We start from the raw sequence: 20,032 nt of genomic DNA, 5'->3' as shown, positions 1-20,032 counted from the left end.
TTTATTACTTATTCATTATAAATGTCACATTTTCACCCGTTATTTTGTTAATCGTAATGAATTACAGGACATAAATAGATTTCGCATCTACATTATGAGTTTTCGAACATTTGTATGTATATTAAAAGACATACACTTTCGGTATCTAGAATAAAAAACATCTCTTTGCAATTTTAGAAGAGTTTCGGATTTTTTTAATTCCTTATTTATCTTTTGAAAAAGGGAATAGGATTCCTTATTCCTTTTTTTTCGGTCTTACTTCGTCGTGTTATGATTTAAGATGTTCATTTTTACTGTGAAACATTTAACCGCGAGTAAGGATAACTTCCCCATTGCTTTTACAAAGTATTCACCGAACACAGAAGAAGGAATTAGTTCCTTATTCCTTATTTGAGAAAGGAATTAAGAATAAGGAACCAGCCTATTTTGCATTATAAGCACATTTTACCGTCAGAGATATTTGACTGTACGTTTTTAACCCCGTAAACTTTACAAAATCAACATTTTGGCCTCAGGTTTACGGAGTATGTCTGTTAACCAATTAAACCCTATAGCGATCAGTATTTTATGGTTATGTAAAGCAGTCAGAAAAGAAAATATTTGAAAAAGCTCGATCAAGCATTCAGCCCAGCTGTCCGGTTAAATTATGGGTCGCATTTTTACTACGGCCGTGGACAGCAGTTTAAAATGGAGACTTATTTCTTAATCAGGTACGTTCTTTATTTTTATATCTAATTTAGTCTCAATTATTTATCAATTATCTAATTACATAATCATTATAATGAAAATAATAATAATAATAATAACAATAATAGATATAATTGCATAACGAAAAATTTCTGCTAACTTATTCTGGAAGAAAAGTAAAAACATATACGATTAAATATTTTTTTATGTTTAATTTTAAGATTCGCTGCAAAGTTAAATTTTAGTCTATCTGCGTGTCGAAGTATGAAACATCTGTGTTAGTTACTAGCCCTTAAATTAAATAAAGATGAAATGAGTCGCGCCATGAGAAAACCAACATAGTTGCATTTGCGACCAGCATGGATCCAGACCAGCCTGCGCAGAAAATATGGCTTTAATTTGCTGTATTCGGGAGTACTTCGCAGCATGGTCTTGTGCATAATTTTAGACTAACTCATATATATTCTTGTTTCAAAACGCCATGCATGGCTTAGGTATAATACTTCCAAAAACGTTTTTATTTCTATAATATCTTATTTTTTTCGGACTATGCTTATGGATTATATATCTCACTCCCTAGGGTATTGGTTTTGTACGCGTTGGCATTGTTATGCACGTGCTATCCGTACTTCCAAGAAAGTTTACCGAACGGAAAGAACGTACCACACCCGTGTATAAGTGGACACACGTGGGAAGGGGTCGGGCATGAGAATCAGAGAGGAGCTGGAACAAAAAACATCTTTGGTGTGGATTTCAAGAACAATAATCTGGTAAGTTTAGTCACGTGATACAAGTTCAACACTCTGTTTAATGTATACAGAAAACGTTCAAATACTAATTTCAGCCGCACCATGAGAAAACCAACATATTGCTTTTGCGACCAGCATGGATCCAGACCAGCCTGCGCTTCCGCGCATTCTGGTCAGGATCCATGCTGTTCGCTAACGGTTTCTCTAATTGCAACAGACTTTGAAAGCGAACAGCATGGATCCTGACCAGACTGCGCGGATGCGCATGCTGGTCTGGATCCATGCTGGTCGCAAATGCACTATGTTGGTTTTCTCATGGTGCGGCTCATTTATTTTAGTCGGATCTGAAATTTGTTAGAAGAATATTGTAATAGTTTCCACAGATAAAACAGCACTGCTGTAACATGATGAGTGGAACAACCGTGGCTTAAGACGGGCTCGAACTTGCGGCATGCTGATTTAGGGATAACATCATCATGTAAATTTACCCTTAGTACCGCCCTATTTGGATTTCTTAAGTGTGCAGAAGCATACGAGCCCCTTGAAGCATCGAAAAGAATGGAAAGAACAATAAAAAGTGATCCGCACAGAAAACAAAACAAAATCAAAGAGTGTTTTATTATCGAACTTCATACACCGTACTTTATCATCTATAAAGTATAAAGTAAGTTGTATTGATTTCGGATCAACCTTTAAAGGCACTGACCTCCGTACAACAAAAACAGATTTTTGTTAGATTTCAGAAAGTTGTTTCTGTACTTCTTAAGAACTTTCACTTAAAGAAGGCATTGAAACTTAGTTACTGACAGATTATAAGTTAAGGAAACACATAAGACTGAGTTGTTTTTACTAATTTTTCTATTCAAAATTAAAAAAAGTTTGTAACAGAGTACTAGAGGTAAACTGCCTTCGTTATAAAGCTTTGTATAAAATTTAAGAACCGTTAAGTACTTATTGGTTAATACCACGGGGAAATTTTAATTGACGCGGCACCTGGGTTCGATTCCCGACTCGGGCATTTTTTCCTGATCTTGCTTAAGATAGTTTAGAACAAAAACTCATGGACTAATGTTCATAGTTTGACCAAACTTCAATTTTAAAGAAAGATATTTTTTAACCAAAATCTGACCTCAGTGCCTTTAATATTAAAATAACGCAGTTAGCCCTTAGCCTGCTGGCGGCAAGTGATTCTGCCTTTGCGACCAGTGCAGACCAAGATCAGCCTGCACATCCGTGCAGTCTGATCATGGTCTGCACTGTTCGCCATTCAGTCAGTGTCTTTTTGGTTAGCACCCTTTTTAACACTTACTGGTACTGTCCAAATTGAAAGATGGACAATTTCATTTTATTTATAGAAATTTAGCAGGGTAAGGGTTAAAGCATATGCAAAAGATAAGGCGTTCATAGCACAGCCTACAACCTAAACTCATTGACAAGTTTCGGTATATCAGTCTAGCCATCTGTTAAATTCATTTATATGTCTTAGTGCTTCAATTACCTGATTTAATCAATCCATTGACCAAACAGAAAAAATTGTAAACAGTGCAAGTTTTATTAAATGCGCCCTGGGCACTTTCCCATACCATTATCGCCAACGTATCATTTAATTATATTGATAAAATCAGAAGGCTTCATAAAACCATGCATACTGGACACCAGTAGAAATACAACGTTTTATAATACGAAAACCAGCAACAATATCAACATTACAAACCTACTGCAAATAACATATAATTAGTATCTCTGATAGCTTGATATTTTGAAAACTATATCATATGGACAATGATCGTGAAGATACTGTAAATCTCTGATAGCTGGTTATTTCGAAAGCAGTAACATGGAAAATCAAAATACAGATATTAAAAATTGATATACATGACTTGGTTGCATGGATTATTTGATCACGACTTCATATTTTTACACTACTAGCTATTGTGCATTTTATTCGACCTGGTGGGGCGGAGTTAATCTGTGACTATGCAGAAGACGCATTATTTCATACAATTATTTGGGAACTAACATCTCACTGATTACCTTATTTATAATGTAGGTACTTTGCCGGCCAATTAATTACTTTAATTAAGAACTCAGTGTGACAGAATAATGTTAGCGGGTTTTTTTTTCTGTGGGATGTATCATGGATGTTCTCCGGGCCGTTTAGGTGGGGATTGACCCAATCATCCGGGACGGTTTGCATGCTGTGATGCATTTCGCAGACATCATACCGTTTAATTCTGTCTGTTCAAAATGTAAGATATCTTCTGTTCTATTCTGCTCTGACCTGTGTCTTTGAGAGGTCAGTTAATGTTTTATGATATTGTATTTTTGTTTCATGTTTTGATCTGCCTACCTTCAAATTTAAAATGCTTGGTATCTTATTACCGTCATGTAATTTTAAGTTCTTCTATAATAGTTCAAGTGCCATTTTGTATTGAACATTATATAAATGTTTTTGTGTAAAGCACTTTTGAAGGAATTTTTATATGAAAAGAGTGCTATATAAATGTGTTATAAAATAATAATAATAATAATAATGGTAATCTCAAAGAACGAGCAAAATAGGTAGAGCAACATAATTGTTTAATTCCGTAACTAACGCTACATTGGTTACAGTGCAAGGTAGATGACCACTAATAAGAAATCAGGTTGCCGAATCTACTATATATCCTGCACAGTAACGCAGTGGACTATCCGCTAGGTCGATAAAAAGCACTATATATTTGTCTTTAAAATGGCGGACGAAGTGGTACAGAAGTACTGTGGTAAGGCGATGAAACCTAGAGTCGTGGGTACCAAATTAAAGTCTTTAAATTTAAGTTACAAACGTTCCTCCAGACAAGAGTCCCCTGTATGGGTCTTTCAGACCTGGCACGCTTGAGCTTCTGTATATTACACTGTCAATTAACTAAAATCACTAACCTGGTTGTGGTTGAACTAGGTGACAATATGACAAGTGACAAAACGTCTGAATTGCTTTGTCTTTCGCATTTGACTTATGTTTGGGTGTTGTAAGCTACTGCTAACGCTATTCCAAAACTTAACACTGACAATTCTAAAAACAGAAAATTGCTTAATGCACAATGTACTAATCTTAAACTCAGTTAATGCCGGTTACATTGTATAGCTGATAAACTCTATTAAAGACTTGTGTTTAATGAAGTTACTTGGTATGTTTCATCAACAAAATATAAATTCTCAGGCCAGTCAGGTACTTGCTAAGAACAAGTAAGAAGATAATTTAAAATAAAATAAGAAAGATTTACATATTTCTTTATTATTTTGTATATGCGATCATTTCAAAATGGGCCTGTGGATTGAAGTAAACAGAAATATATAAATGAACTATTTGTTTTTTGTTTATTTTTTGTTTTGTCTGTCATTTTGAAAATATTTTCCTAAATGTGTGTAAAATGTAAATAGTGTGGCCTAAAAAGGAGCTGACTTGCGTTAGAAGGTTATTAAACTGTACATAACACGATGTTGTTAAGTAATCTTATGACATTATGCAAGATTTATGCTTTAGAGTGTTCTTTTATTCAAGTCTCGTCAGTATATATTACATCACTTGAAAATACACAGATATGTACATTTATTTTAAATGTTTAACAGATATGTATGCACAGTGCTACTCATATATCTTTCAAATCATAATATGGTAACATAGGTTTGGGACGCCGTTATTTGTAACAAGGATTCCGACGGTGATGGTAAAACAAATGGCGAGGAACTAGGTGACCCAGACTGCAGCTGGACTCCAGGCTCGAGCCCAAAATACACAACTGGACTGTCTCATCCAGGTAACTCAACTGGGACTAATTGATTCACTAATTTATTCTTTTTATGCCCCCGAAGGGAGGCATATAGTTTTTGAACCGTCTGTCCGTCTGTCGGTCTGTCAGTCTGTCGGTCTGTCAGTCTGTCAGTCTGTCCGCAATTTTCGTGTCCGGTCCATATCTTTGTCATCGATTGATGGATTTTCAAATAACTTGGCATGAATGTGTACCACAGTAAGACGACGTGTCGCGCGCAAGACCCAGGTCCGTAGCTCAAAGGTCAAGGTCACACTTAGACATTAAAGGATAGTGCATTGATGGGCGTGTCCGGTCCATATCTTTGTCATCGATGGATGGATTTTCAAATAACTTGGCATGAATGTGTACCACAGTAAGACGACGTGTCGCGCGCAAGACCCAGGTCCGTAGCTCAAAGGTCAAGGTCACACCTAGACATTAAAGGATAGTGCATTGACGGGCGTGTCCGGTCCATATCTTTGTCATCGATGGATGGATTTTCAAATAACTTGGCATGAATGTGTACCACAGTAAGACGACGTGTCACGCGCAAGACCCAGGTCCGTAGCTCAAAGGTCAAGGTCACACTTAGACGTTAAAGGTCATTTTTCATGATAGTGCATTGATGGGCGTGTCTGGTCCATATCTTTGTCATTCATGCATGGATTTTAAAATAACTACGCATGAATGTGTGACTCAGTAAGACGACGTGTCGCGCGCAGGACCCAGCTCCGTAGGTCAAAGGTCCTAAACTCTAACATCGGCCATAACTACTCATTCAAAGTGCCATCGGGGGCATATGTCATCCTATGGAGACAGCTCTTGTTTAGATTTTTTTACACGACTTCAAACTTCTTACTATATTTATAACTAATTTATATACTAATAATTTTGGTTGTAATATTTCAATATTCGTGTTGTTTTTTTTTTGTACAGTTCATTTTCTTTTCAATCTTTAAGCATTAGAATTCATCTCTCCTAAAATAATTCTTACCTGTCTGTCTGGTGTTTTTGTATTTTTAAATCACACGGCGCAAAAATGCACCCAGTGCAATATTTTTGCAGCAGCAAACGTCATTTGCACCAGGTCTTACTTACATGTACTAGGCGAAATAAACGTCCTTTTGTTTGTTTTCGTTTTGTTTGGCGCCGTTTTTCCTGTTTTTGTTGTACCTACTGTTCGCAAGAAGCTGCTAATTCCCCAATATGAGTCAGAGTCAGAACTTTGAGGTCGAATGATTTCTGACACAATGCCTTTTATCAGTAGTCACGGAGAGCAAAATTTCTCCTGCAGATCGAACTGACGACCCGCGATCTGTCGATCTAAGCGTCAAAACCGAATTTTGCAAGGGGTTCATTTTGGTTCACATGAGGAGGTACTTGCTTTCCGCTGGTAAAAAATTTACACTTGTTTGCAAATCTTGCACATGCAAACAACATGTAAGTCAGAATTTGGAAAGCGAAATGTTGGTTAAAAAATTTGACCGTTCTTGCTGAGTTCGGTTAAAGTAAGAACAATCAGAAATGGATGGAGATACTTACTCTTATTATATCTACACAATTGTAGTTACTGTATTTGTTTATTCAACCAGAAACGTTTTGTAAAAAGATAATCTATATGCTATCTTTTATTTGGCGACTCATTTTTTTTAATAATTGCAAACATATTTATTGTTTTACAGGTATATGCGAACCGTTTGAAAGTCCGCAATGTGGGGGTAAACCTTCTTTTGTCAACTGCGAGGACTCCGGAACTTTCCAGTGTGACGCCATAAATGAACCAGGTTACTCACTTTATATTAGCGAAATTTCTGAAGCGTTAAAAAGAGCAATTCTTTATTTGCTTTGTCAAGACAGTACAGTCAAACCTTATCTAAAGCCCACCTCTGAACAGATTGCCTGACTTTAAAGACCGCTGGTTTTGTTTCTGCTTCAACATCTACAGTGTATCTATACCTGTGGATAAAGACCACCAACCAATTAAAACGATTTTTTGTCTCTCCCAAGACTGGTCTTTACAGACAGGATTTATTGTAAATATAAACAACGATCCTTACACTTGTGCGGAGATCAACAGCTGTATTCATATTCCATTTTCCGCCATACCACTGACCTTCTTGAAGCCATATCAAATAGTTATGCATTCAATGTGTGATTCAGAACCCGGATCGGTGAAGTTCAAGTGACCTTAAACCGAATAAACATTGAATATATGATGACATAGTCCAAAAGATTTATGTGGAAAAAGTTCTTTCCTATGAGCAACTGTGGGGTTAATAGTTGACTATAGGCCACTGATAAACAACCCATCTATTCCCTATAAGGTATTTTCTACACTATATTTGTCTGTGGAGCATGTTTGCTTTTTCTTGCATTTGGACATCATCATGATCATGGCGTTTGTTCGTAATGCTGTTTTTCTACGTTACCACAAAATACAAACTACATAATTATATAATTTCTTTAATTTTGAAGTTCAGTTATAGTTTAAACGATTATTTAGTTTTAAATATTTATTTCTTGAAAGCTTTTCACACAAGAAAAGTGTTGCCATATCTGTAAGCTGGTGAGGTAGTCATTTCTCCGTAACGGAGTTTTGATATGTTACCTTTTTATACTAGTATTTGGTAAAACGATTTTAATGAATAAATTATTAAATGTGTAAACTGTATTACTAGTATATGAAAATGTAACGTTAAAAACCATTGATGGAGTAACCAATTAGTCATTTACATTACACTTGTTACGTTACCATTTCACATTTGTTTCTGTTTGTATCAGTTATCTATTAAGACAAAAAGAGCCAATTACTATCAAGTTTTTAAATTACTGCAATAATAAAATTTATTATATACCTATATAAACTGTGTAAAAAGATCGGCTTGTATTTCAGAATCAAATATGAACAGGCAGACAAAAATTCCGTATTGTACCTTTTAAATTCCGTATTGTACCTTCCGTATTGTATGCTGCCGGACTATTTTCATAAATATGCTTGCGCGCAGATCCGATCTGGCAAAAATCCACTCGAGCCGAATACTGCACCCCAGATCAAGCTTTTGTTATAATAACCCTGTTGTATTTACATGTTGGTCAAGTAATGTGGCTTCTAAATACGTTACCATCCTATTCGGAAGATGATGTAGGAAAACTTAAAATCCATTTTATCAAGATATTAATGATTTTTTTAACTGTATTAGCTGAGGAAAATGTTTTCTTCTGTCAACCAAGACAACATTATGAAATAAGCATTATACAGATAATGTTAGTTCTTCTTTTTTAATTGAATTATATGTTATTGTCAGTTAAGTGAATACACCATAACAACACAGAGTACTTACAATTTGTAAAGTCTTGTAAAAATAATATATATAATCATATAAAACTCTTTTTAAATTCCGGAATAAGATGCAAATTAATAAGAATACAAATTTGTATTAAAATATATTTTTTTTGTTTCAAAATAAATGAAATTCAATCAGCTATCAGGAATACGGTCTATAGTGCTCTACATCAATCTAAAGTAGTGCCCTACCTTCTGCTTCACTTTTTCACAGTTTTATTCATTTAGTAACTGTCATAACAAAGACTTTCTCGATTAAATGAGCGCATTAAATTATTGGTCGTGATATAATTGTAACATGAGCCGCGCCATGAGAAAACCAACATAGTTGCTTTGCGACCAGCATGGATCCAGACCAGCCTGCGCGTCCGCGCAGTCTGGTCAGGATCGATACTGTTCATTTTCAAAGCCTATTGCAATTAGAGAAACCGTTAGCTAACAGCATGGATCCTGACCAGACTGCGCGGATGCGCAGGTTGGTCTGGATCCATGCTGGCCGCAAAGCCACTATGTTGGTTTTCTCACGGCGCTGCTCACATATAATTGCAATGACTATTATCTTATAGACACATTTAACTTCACGGTTCGATTCCCCGAGACTCCCGTGCCAGCGAAAGAGACAACTTATATATGCATCACGTTCGAGCTCCCCATGGACAAGGAGTACCACCTCGTGGCCACTAACCCGTACATAGACAATAAGGAGGTCATGCATCACACACTGGCGTTCGGTTGTGACGGGGGTAAGATAATATATTTTGTTTAAGTCAAAATCATGTGATATCACTCGATATGCATCTGAAAGTGGTGTTTGCTTGTGACGGAGTTAAGATAACATCTATTGGTTAAGTCAAATTCAAGTGATATCACTCGATACCGATTCGTGCACCACACACTGGTGTTCGGTTGTGACAGGGATAAGATATCATCTATTGGTTCAGTCAAGTTTATGTGATATCATTTGATACCGATTCGTGCATCTCACACTGGTGTTTGGTTGTGACAGAGGTAAGCCATCATCTATTTGTTGAGTCAAATTTCTGTGATACCACTCGATACCGATTCGTGCATCTCACACTGGTGTTTGGTTGTGACGGAGGTCAAAGTCATGTGATATAACTCAAATGTATTTTCGTTGTAGTGTTTAAACCTTTTTTTTTTAAATTCAGTAGAACTGTGTTTGTTTAGGTCTGTTACTCATTTACACATTATATTATTTCATTTAAGCATTTCAAGAGAATGTTTGCAGGACTAGATCTATACAGTTTGTGTAGGTTCAAAATAAGAGCACTTTTACCGCAGGTTGTGAGTGCCAACTTTTTCAGATTCAGTCGTCTATGATGAGGAAAATGGGCAACAATTCCACGTGTGTGACTCAAAACCTGACATAGAATTTATAATTGTCCCATAGTAAGCCTTAAAGTTTATGTTAAAGTGAAAACTTTGTATCGGTAAAAACATAAGGCATTGATTAAACTATAAATTTTGTCCAAAGCATATGAGCCGTGCCATGGGAAAACCAACATAGTGGGTGTGCGACCAGCATGGATCCAGACCAGCCTGCGCATCCGCGCAGTCTGGTCAGGATCCATGCTGTTCGCTAACAGTTTCTCCAATTCCAATAGGCTTTAAAAGCGAACAGCATGGAGCCTGACCAGACTGCGCGGATGCGCAGGCTGGTCTGGATCCATGCTGGTCGCACACCCACTATGTTGGTTTTCCCATGGCACGGCTCATATATGTTAAACATTCGATGAAAGTGAATTGAAACGTAGTTATATTTTATATAGCTGACAAAGCCCCTAGAGCTTTAAATGAACCTGTGGAGTGTGGAGGAACGATGGGTGGATGTCGGGAGCTCATCGCAGCTTGGGGCGCTGGTGGGACTGGAAACTGCTTAGACAGGAATATGGGGTTTCTCATAGGGGCAAATAAAGGGCTGAAATATGGTGTGATGCAGGTGGATATTTTCATTTGTTAAATAATCTATGGTAAAAATAATATTGAACTTCATTCGTCAAGGTAGTAATAAACCGGACGTCATGGTTGACGTCATAAAGTTCTTTTCCCGGTCTCCGGGTCAACCGTTGTTTATCTCAGAATATACAACGCTTTACTTCCTTCCTTTCAAGCCATGCTAGACTTTCAATTTAGCATGATTGTTTTTAATTGGAATAATATTTTAAGATGCATACAGTCTAATCTTATCACATTAAGACTTTCTAGATCTGGTTTTAGATAGTAAAGGAAAACACCAGGCGCCCTACTCAACATTATTTCTAGGATAGGCTGGCACTGGTGCAGAACCACCGACCCTCTCCGTGCTGCTACTGGATGGCTCCCTCACAGAACAAAACCTTAGTTCTAGTAAGTCTGGACCCGAAGCACTCACTGGCGAGTGATTCCAAGTTAGCGTGCTTAAACACTGGACACACAGAAATAATATAGATCATTTGTAGATCTATACTTCGTGTTTTCGTACATTGCTTCAAAGTCTCACGACACTTAAGTAACTTGCTAGACGGCAAAATTGGTTTAATTATATCAACTTTATAATGTTGTTCTAAATTATTATGTTACACACAGAATCTGGGACTCATGTATTAGCACAAACTTTTGGGCTTCTCACCATGTACAAGATTTTTTTTATAGGCAGTCCTGTTACTTCAGTTATATGTAAATTGCAGCATTAACTAGCATTAATTATATTTTCTCGCTTGTAGCATCATTGGAACAACCCGCAAGAGATTCCAGACTATAAAGACAGTTCAGGAATGACGTTTTACCTGACCCCAAATCTCCGCCCAAACAACGCTGGATTTCTGATGACTGGTCAGTTTAGCCTTGACATTCCACCAGGAGAGAGTTACTACTCGGCTTCCGGTTCTTGTGGCGGAAGTTGCTTGTCACAAATAATGGATGGCCCAATTTACGTGTCCCAGGTCAACAACCACATGCATTTACTTGGTAAGTTTATTTAGCAAATAATCAAGGCATTCGAGTGGTTTATCGTCTGATTTACCACGGTTCAGAGTTCGGAAGCGTAGGAATTGAACCACGAGGGCGATAGCCCGAGTGGTTAAATACTGAAGCATCTGAACGATGGACCGTGGTAAATTAGACGATAAATCACAAGAAGGCCTTGATTGTTTTCATTCTGACATGCTCATTGAAATATTTTAATGAATATTATGCTGGACTTCATTTACCTGAGGAGTAATGTATCGGACGTCATGCGGACATTTGACGGCATAATTGACGTCATAATGCTCTCTTACCGGTCCGCGCGTGAACCGTTGTTTATCGCAGAATATACAGACCTTGATTTCCAAATTGTTTAACTGGAAATCAAAACGAGTCATTTTAGAATAAAAGTTACTTGTATTAGCTGCGCAGGTGTGTGTATCGGCATTTTCCGTGAATGTTCGCCAGTTCTGCATCGACATCGTCTGTTCGAGTTCGTGAAATGAGTCCGTAAATAAATGGCATACAGGTGTATCTAAGTCAATCGGTCCCGTTCGCTTAAAATCGACAGAAAAAAAGAGTCGTTACGACAAATGTGGTGTTGGCTGCAAAAAAAAATACGGGCCTCTTTCTTTTTTTATTATTTGGAATAAAAATAACTAATTTTGTTTTATATCGTATAGGGACAGCACAATTCACAGAGCTGCGCAGAAACTCCTCGTTTGCGAGGTACCTTGCGCAGGACAAGGTGTATGACTACAATACACCAGTTTCACATATGTAAGTCATTCTTCACTATGTTCGTTATCGTTTTATGTATGTGTAATTAAGTATTTCAGTGTTTTTAACCGTTATAAAGTAACGTAAGCTGTATTGTTCTAATATTTTTGTGAATTAATGAATAGTGTTCAAAACGGTATGTAACTCATGTCAAAGAAACAAGAAGTATATATAGATTTTTATATATTGACGAGCTTTTACAACATATATCAAAAACATGGCAGAAGGTCTATCAGGTCATATATATGCTTAATATTTGTGTTAGAATGCATTCTCTAGGCAGACTTATGTGACAAAATACTCTGGTAATATGTATGTTGAGCAACAAAAAACAACAACAACAACAACAACAAAAACAACAACAACAATTCATTCGCATTATGCATTATTTATATGTTGCAAAATGGAATCCTAACATTGCTTTTCACATAATACAGGACCTAATGCAATCGTTGATTGGACACTTTTTCGCATGAAACCAACGCTCGAATATTCAAAAGCCTTGTCATTGAAAAAAGTTAATGAAATAATACAAAAGTAAAAAAGATTGATAATTTTATAAAACAAAATGCTAAACAGAGCTATGGAACCTGTGTACTGCATGGCAGATCTTCACAGTGAACAAGTGTTTGATGTCTGAATCCATACTCATTATATCAATGGGTACTGTGGTATCAGCTTAGATCAAAACCTAACCAAAATTTCGTGGTCGAAGAAAGGGCATAATTTCATAATAATCGAAATGGAGTTACGGAACCTATGCATTGCATGTCAGAGTATAGCAGTGAACAAATATGTGAAGTTTCAATCTAATCTTATCAGTGTGTTAAAAGATACTAGCTTAAGAAAAAATAAGCCGGAATTAAGGCATAACATCGTAAAAATGCAAAACAGAGTTATGGAACCTGTACAGTGCATGTCTGATCATCGCAGTGAAAAAGTGTGTGAAGTATATATCCATTCCCAAAAATTGGTAACTGAGACTCTAGATTACATGGTTATATATACAAAACTCAATGGACATATCCGCCGACGATTGGACGAAGCAGCTCTTCTTATTCTTCGAACAGTTAAACTAAAACTGTTAATTCATAATGACGAGATACACAAGGATATCAAGGAGACAAAGTGACAAATTCTATGCTTTAAATGTTAATGAAACACAAGAAGTGCTCTTTCAAGCGTTGTGTATATCTGTCGTTATACCAGAGGCGGACGGACACTTGTGTATAAAAATCAACCAGCATGGATCCAGACCAGCCTGCGCTTCCGCTGTTCGCTTATGGTTTCTCTAACTGAAATAGGCTTTGAAAGCGAACAGCATGGATTCTGACCAGACTGCGCGGAAGCGCAGGCTGGTCTGGATCCATGCTGGTCGCAAAGCCACTATGTTTGTTTTCTCATGGCGCGGCTCATATATCTGCCGTTATACCAGAAGCGGATGGACACTTAATCAACCATCTGCAAACCAGTGGTGTGGCTTTCCCATTTGTAATAAATAGACCGTCTCATAAACCAACACTACCAAAGGCCAGGATTCTATTTTAGTATAACTTTATCATATTTAGGTACGAGATCTAAAGTCCAGAATTGTTTTAATAAATGTTATTTTACTGAATGAAGCATTACTTTATGTTAAAAAAACAGCACACAATTGTTTCAGCCACAGGGATCCTGTTATGGTACATCCGGGCGATGAGCTGAAGACCACGTGTATATTTTCCTCTGAAACAAGGAAGAGGACGACTAATTTTGGGGACGCAACGTCTGACGAAATGTGTCTAGCTTTCTTCACATACTATCCGGAAGAAAATATGAGGACGGGTCGTAAGTTAATTTCGTTTCGCATGTTCAATTTTCATTTAAAGTCTAAGCATGTGTAATACTTTTTGCAAATTCCGAAAGGAGTCGAGCCGAATATAGACTTACTAACTACTTTTAGATTCAATTTGGTGTAATTATTATTATGCTCTGCAGTTTCGGCGGTAACTGGCAGATAATCTGTGTCACCTTTAATCATCTCAATTGAGTTCGGATAAACTTTTTTCCGGATAATGTATATAACTAAGAACTGACTCCTTGGCTCACCGTTTCTTGAAATAATGAAAATATGGCATGTTCTAATCTCTGGCCTGGCCTGGCCCGATGAGCCCAATTTTCGACTGGGCCGGGCCAGGCCAGGCCAGGCCATAGATTTCAATTTTGTTAAAGGTGAAAGTGATTTCTACAGCATCTTTAAAATCTGACTTTTGAATTTGTGTATTAAAGAATATGTTTGGATATTTCAGACATTGTATAAATACATTTTGAATTCCTACTCGGCAAAATTATACACCTGGGAATAAGCCTGTAGCTAACAAAACTATTAAGTTAAATTTAAAGGTGATGCCTGGATTAAATGTTATGACTATTATCAGGGGATCTCCACCTCAGTTCACTCTCAACTGGTGTCAACTGAATATTAAACCTATCTGCATGTAATTTTTTTATCTATTGAGGATTATTTAGTATTGTCCGAAACTTTTAAACTGCCACTCCAGAATATTCCGTATGCTTCAGTAAATAAATTTTCGGTGCCAAAACTGAAATAAAGATATAAACCAAATGAAATATAAAGATTTCTTTATTACCAGGTCGTATATGCAGATTATAGTTGTGCTGACAAAATGTTCAGCTACTAATCTCGGGGATGCGAGTTCGAGAAACCTGTTTGACCATTTTCATTTTTTGAGTCGGCTAAACGATGTAATCGTTTTGACGAGTCCTTGCTATCCAGCGATTCTCTAAGTCTAAATGAACCAAATAACACAGTGAAGCGATGTAGTTCCATTAGATTTCTCAAACTTCAAACAGTTCACTGCAAGAATGAAATTAAGTTGCGTGAATTCCCTTTGCTATGACCTATATACGATGTAATCTGTCATATTTATGACTTGTAATTGTGCAATACTCGAATGTAACTCATTAAGCATAAATGTGCATTTTATGAATTGCGCAGGCTTACAAAGCTTGCGTAACATCCAGCGAAAGACAAAAAATAGTTCCACAGGGCTCCAGATAAGATGCGTATTAGCGTAAATTACGTATAGAAATAATGCAAATACGCATGTCTTATAATTTCTAAACGTATATAAAATTACAGAAATGCACACAATGCTTTTTTAAAAACAAAATCTGAATCATCTGGATGCGTTAGGTAACATAGCCGATCCCGATCAGCCTTAATTCTCCCACATTGAACGTATACACGCATCGTATGATTTCTATAAACTTTGCGTGGGTTTCTACACACACACATGAATTTTGCAGTCAGTAAACGGATAAATTATCGGAAGAAGAAGCTCTTACTGGTTTGTTTAGTTACTACAGATATTAAAAATGATTTTAATTCTTATTTTTCGAGAAATAAACAAATCGGCGAAACATTAAATTGTATTTTCTTGTAGTTTTTGAAATCGAAAGTAGATCGTCTATGTTTGGCGAAATGAAACAACTTTTTTATGAAAAGATTTAAATAAGAGGTAATTTAACCGTAAACTTCAATGTCAGATACTGCCAATTGCTGCTAAATGTCTTCGTATCATCACAATTTGTAAAATATATTGTTCAAACTGGAGAAAAGTGTAATCGTATCCGGATATAATATTTTGGGTAAATATCGAGCTGTGTTATGAAATTTTAAGAGAAAAAAAACTAAAAACAAACTGAAACTGGTAGACTATACTGTCAGTACATCAGTCATTAGCCGACTCAGGCCATTCAGGCCTTTGATTTTTTAATTTCATCTGTAAACTTAGAATGCAGGAAAACTGGCACACTTATCGTGATTTATTGTTCATTTATTGAAAGAAAAACACAAGTTTTTTGACCTTCTTCTACGTACAATTTATTACCAAGAGTGTTAGATATATTTGATAAAATGTTGTAAGAATAAAAACAGTATCGATAAAATGACATTATATCGAATTAATGAAAACAGTCTGAATTGAAATCGAACCCATGGTAACGTGCGTGAAAGTCGGAGAACTTATCACTACGCCACTGTGCCATTGATAAACTATGCAGGTTACTTTGGCCAATTTAGATATTTTCAGGTTACAAATATGGTGTAAAATTAAGAAAACGCCCGAAAATATTGGCGAAGATTAATGAGTGCCATCTGTCAATATATTACGGACAACAACTGTTATCCCCGTTCCGGGATCTGGGATAATATGATGTGTGGAAGTGATAAATAAATTTTGTAGTTTGGGTTATATACATACTGAATATTTTTTGTAAGACTACTTTTATATTGTTCTAAGTATGTGGAAAAAAAATCCTGCAAATGTTTATAAAACAGGCTCAAGAGCATCTTTTAGCATTTAAATATATCAATTAGAAATAACATAAACACAATGATAAATATTTTTGTAATATATAACATATTACAAACTAAAAATCATTTACATGCATATACTAATCAAGAATAAAGATTAGGTTGCTTCACATATCAATCACTACTTCTCTTTTCATAATTTGCAATAACAAATAAGTTCTCCATTGGCAATGAAGATAGGCCACAAAGATGAAAAGATGAAAAGACTCTGAATGGCAGTTATTGGGGATGTGTTGTGGATGAAGTCTTGATAAGTAAGAAACAATACTGAGGAACACAGTCAAGTAAAAGTAAAAACTGTCAAAGTAAAAATATAAAACAGGACTCATCTCAAAAAAACTTTAATAACTGCAACAAAGATGGGAGGGAGTTGTGAAGGGACACTTAGAGACTAAGTGAAAACCATAACTTCCTTCTGGATAGACAGATGAACAGACAAATGCCGGCGCCGGTAGTGGGGTGGGGGAGCTTTTCAGCTCTCATGGCGTTATCACAAGAAGTGAAAGGATAACTTAGATGCTAATTAATTTTTGTGTTAGAAAACTATCAAATAATCTAAAATGCCAACACCCTGACCACTTATAAGAGGCTCCACGGTGAATATTATTTTTATTACTCATCCATTATTGAACATCAGCTTGATTTAAACCAAACACACATTAAAAGTTCAACTGAACAGTTAAGAGGTCAGCTAAGGATAGTAGGGACACAACCTGTAATTACAATTCCCAAAGTGATGCATTCACTGCATGTAAATATTCAGCTATATTGCAGCAGGTTAACTTATTAATGAAATTATCCATTAGTTTTAAAACCAAGTGTTATACATGTAGCTGACTTTAAATAATTTGATTAAAGAAAAAACCAGTAGTTATCATTTAGTTACACCATTTTCTTCAGTGCAAATCCCTATTTCAAATAAGATGAATGATGGCTAATTAATGATTCTCCGGAGGACTGGCTTCTCATTCTGTTTGACCTGCAGCAAGTAAACAATACAGGTTAATACTGCCTGCTACTGTAATTGTATATTTAGATTTTATGCCATTCATTTCTATATGTACAATAAAATCTGGCCTGGCCCGGCCAAGTCGAAAATTTGGCTCAGCGGGCCAGGCCAGGCCAGGCCAGAGATTAGAACATGCCTGAAAATATTGGTTATTGCCGTTAATATGATTCTTCATAATCATCGCCGAAAACCATGACACAAGAGTATTTTTCAAATTCAAAGCGTAGCATCGTATTCAAATTCTTCATTCACCTTTTTTAAATGAGAACTCAAATTTAGATTGACACAAAGAAATTTACAACTGATAAGAACGTATGCATTTCATATCCGTTTGTCACATGTTTTATTGCCGCATTTTCAATATTTCTTCATGCTTACACAGTATGTATCACAAGGTAACGTCATGGTCTTGAATCTTAAAGATATTGTTGTGCAAATATGACCATTTGATGGTTTCGAATTGCCATTTCAGAGTGCGTTTCATGGAAGAGTTTGAGCTACTGTGAATTTAGGTACCAGGATGTTGTTCGTGGGTGTGAAACACGTAAAATGTTCAACCTGAAGTAAGTTTCCTGGGGCAGCGTTAATACCCTTTTAACTATGCTTTTATTAAAAAATGAATGTGAATATAGTAATAGCAAGTTTGGCCAATATCAAATTAGGTCTACTACTGCATACAGTATATTTAAAGAATGTCTGCGAGACCAAAATGCAAATATGTTCGCTAGATATATAGACTGTTCGTATAAATAAAAAAGTAAAATTATATATATTAGCATAATTATTTTTTTTTTCATGTAAGTTGCATTTAAACATTAACTTAATACCATGGTTAAGTATTTAATAGGTTTACTCGATTATTTTCTCTAGTGATCCCGAAACACTCAAAATTATCACATCAGTGAACGAGCTATGTGATCCTGGCAAGTGTCGCCAGGAATGCTTCGATTATGTGAAAGAGCTGAAGAAGCATCCATGTTTCTCTGGAGACGTTGGCAAATATCTCAGATCTTTTTCTGCTAGACAAGGAACAGATGCACTAGAAAGGATAGCGTGGTACGCTCGACTTGATTCATGTGACGTGGAACTTTTGAGGGAGCAGTATGACGATATTAACGGCGGCAGGACCGCTAAACCTTTATACGCAATGATATTATTTTCACTCATATGTCTAGTATTTTAGTCCGTGCTTATTCTATGACACTTCTAACTTGCCGGCTCAACTGTTTTTACGGCGGATGCAAGACTTAATTTGAGTTTGTTTTTTTTATTGGCGCCAAGGGTATATGTAATTACTAATTAGCATTGACTGTCTAGTTTGAATTCAGTAAAATAAGTTTTGGCGAAGCCATATGATTAAATGTGTTTCAATAAAGATATACTATATAAGCATTGTTTCATCATCAGAAAAGGGACGTTAATATTGTCATTGTTATGTGCAATTTCTTTGCATTTGATAATTTGAAGAACATTTCGTTACCTAAATTGTATAGTTTTTTTTTCTTGATTCTCTAGTAAAATATATTTTTTTTTTATTTTTGCTTTTGTTTTATGTTTAGCATCTGTTAACGTTAAATCTGAAAATGTCAAAAGCAAAATCACAGCATATAGTGTATATATGTATTGCTCTGTCGGAAACAATGTAATCTTAATAATCACTGGCAGTGGTGTTTATATGCAATGGTGATTACTGGCAATGGTGATCACTGGCTTTGGTGGTGATCAATGGCAGTGACGAATACTGGCAGTGGTGATGATCACTAGTAATGGTGATTATTAGCATTGGTTATCAGTGGCAGTAGTGCTTACTTACAGTGATAATGAAAAACTGGTAACAGTGATCACTGGCATTGGTGATTAATGACAGTGGTGATTTTTGGTATATGTGATGATATCTGGTAATTAAGAACACTGGCTCTCAGTTCTTATTAATCAACATCGCTGTGAAGTATAAATTAATCATCGCTCCGCCCTCGTGAAAATATTATGCCGGACGTATAACCGCCCATCGTATATTAATAGTTTTAAAACACGGTTTTGCTATAAATTATTTCTTAAATAGAAATCGCTATCGCTTATAACGTCGCTGTGAAATATAAATAAATAGAAATCGCTCCGCCCTCGTGAAATTATTACGCCGGGCGTATAACCACCCATCGTGTATAAATAGATTTAAAACACGGTTTTGCTATAAATTATTTCTTAATAAAATAGAAATCACTATCTGTGAAATATAAATAAATAGTAATCGCTATCGCTGGTAACGTCGCTATGAAATATAAATAAATGGAATAGCTGATGATAATATTTGAGAAACTGCCAAATCAAGAG

At 36.0% G+C, this 20,032-nt stretch overlaps 1 protein-coding gene across 1 annotated transcript; it reads left to right on the top strand.

Moving 5' to 3' along the window:
• Positions 1–687: 687 nt before the first annotated feature.
• Positions 688–18,906, top strand: LOC123557225 (DBH-like monooxygenase protein 1 homolog). The gene is made up of 11 exons (XM_053524205.1): positions 688–710; positions 1,268–1,457; positions 5,101–5,233; positions 6,910–7,011; positions 9,137–9,313; positions 10,361–10,530; positions 11,294–11,537; positions 12,218–12,314; positions 13,978–14,141; positions 14,603–14,607; positions 18,549–18,906. Exons 1-11 carry the CDS (start codon positions 688–690, stop codon positions 18,882–18,884), a joined length of 1,641 nt encoding a protein of 546 aa, XP_053380180.1. The 3' UTR covers positions 18,885–18,906.
• The last annotated feature ends 1,126 nt before the right edge of the window (positions 18,907–20,032 follow it).

Source organism: Mercenaria mercenaria, chromosome 15 (assembly GCF_021730395.1).
Source record: "Mercenaria mercenaria strain notata chromosome 15, MADL_Memer_1, whole genome shotgun sequence".
NCBI lineage: Eukaryota > Metazoa > Mollusca > Bivalvia > Venerida > Veneridae > Mercenaria > Mercenaria mercenaria.
This window is presented reverse-complemented; position numbering and strand designations above follow the sequence as displayed.

What these genes read in the sequence shown, in the direction of transcription:
- LOC123557225 (XM_053524205.1), top strand. Translation starts at nt 688, where the DNA reads ATGGAGACTTATTTCTTAATCAG. An exon ending in AACTGGACTGTCTCATCCAG is followed by an intron (nt 5,234 to 6,909) that starts GTAACTCAACTG and finishes ATTGTTTTACAG; the next exon opens with GTATATGCGAACCGTTTGAA. An exon ending in TGAAATATGGTGTGATGCAG is followed by an intron (nt 10,531 to 11,293) that starts GTGGATATTTTC and finishes TCTCGCTTGTAG; the next exon opens with CATCATTGGAACAACCCGCA.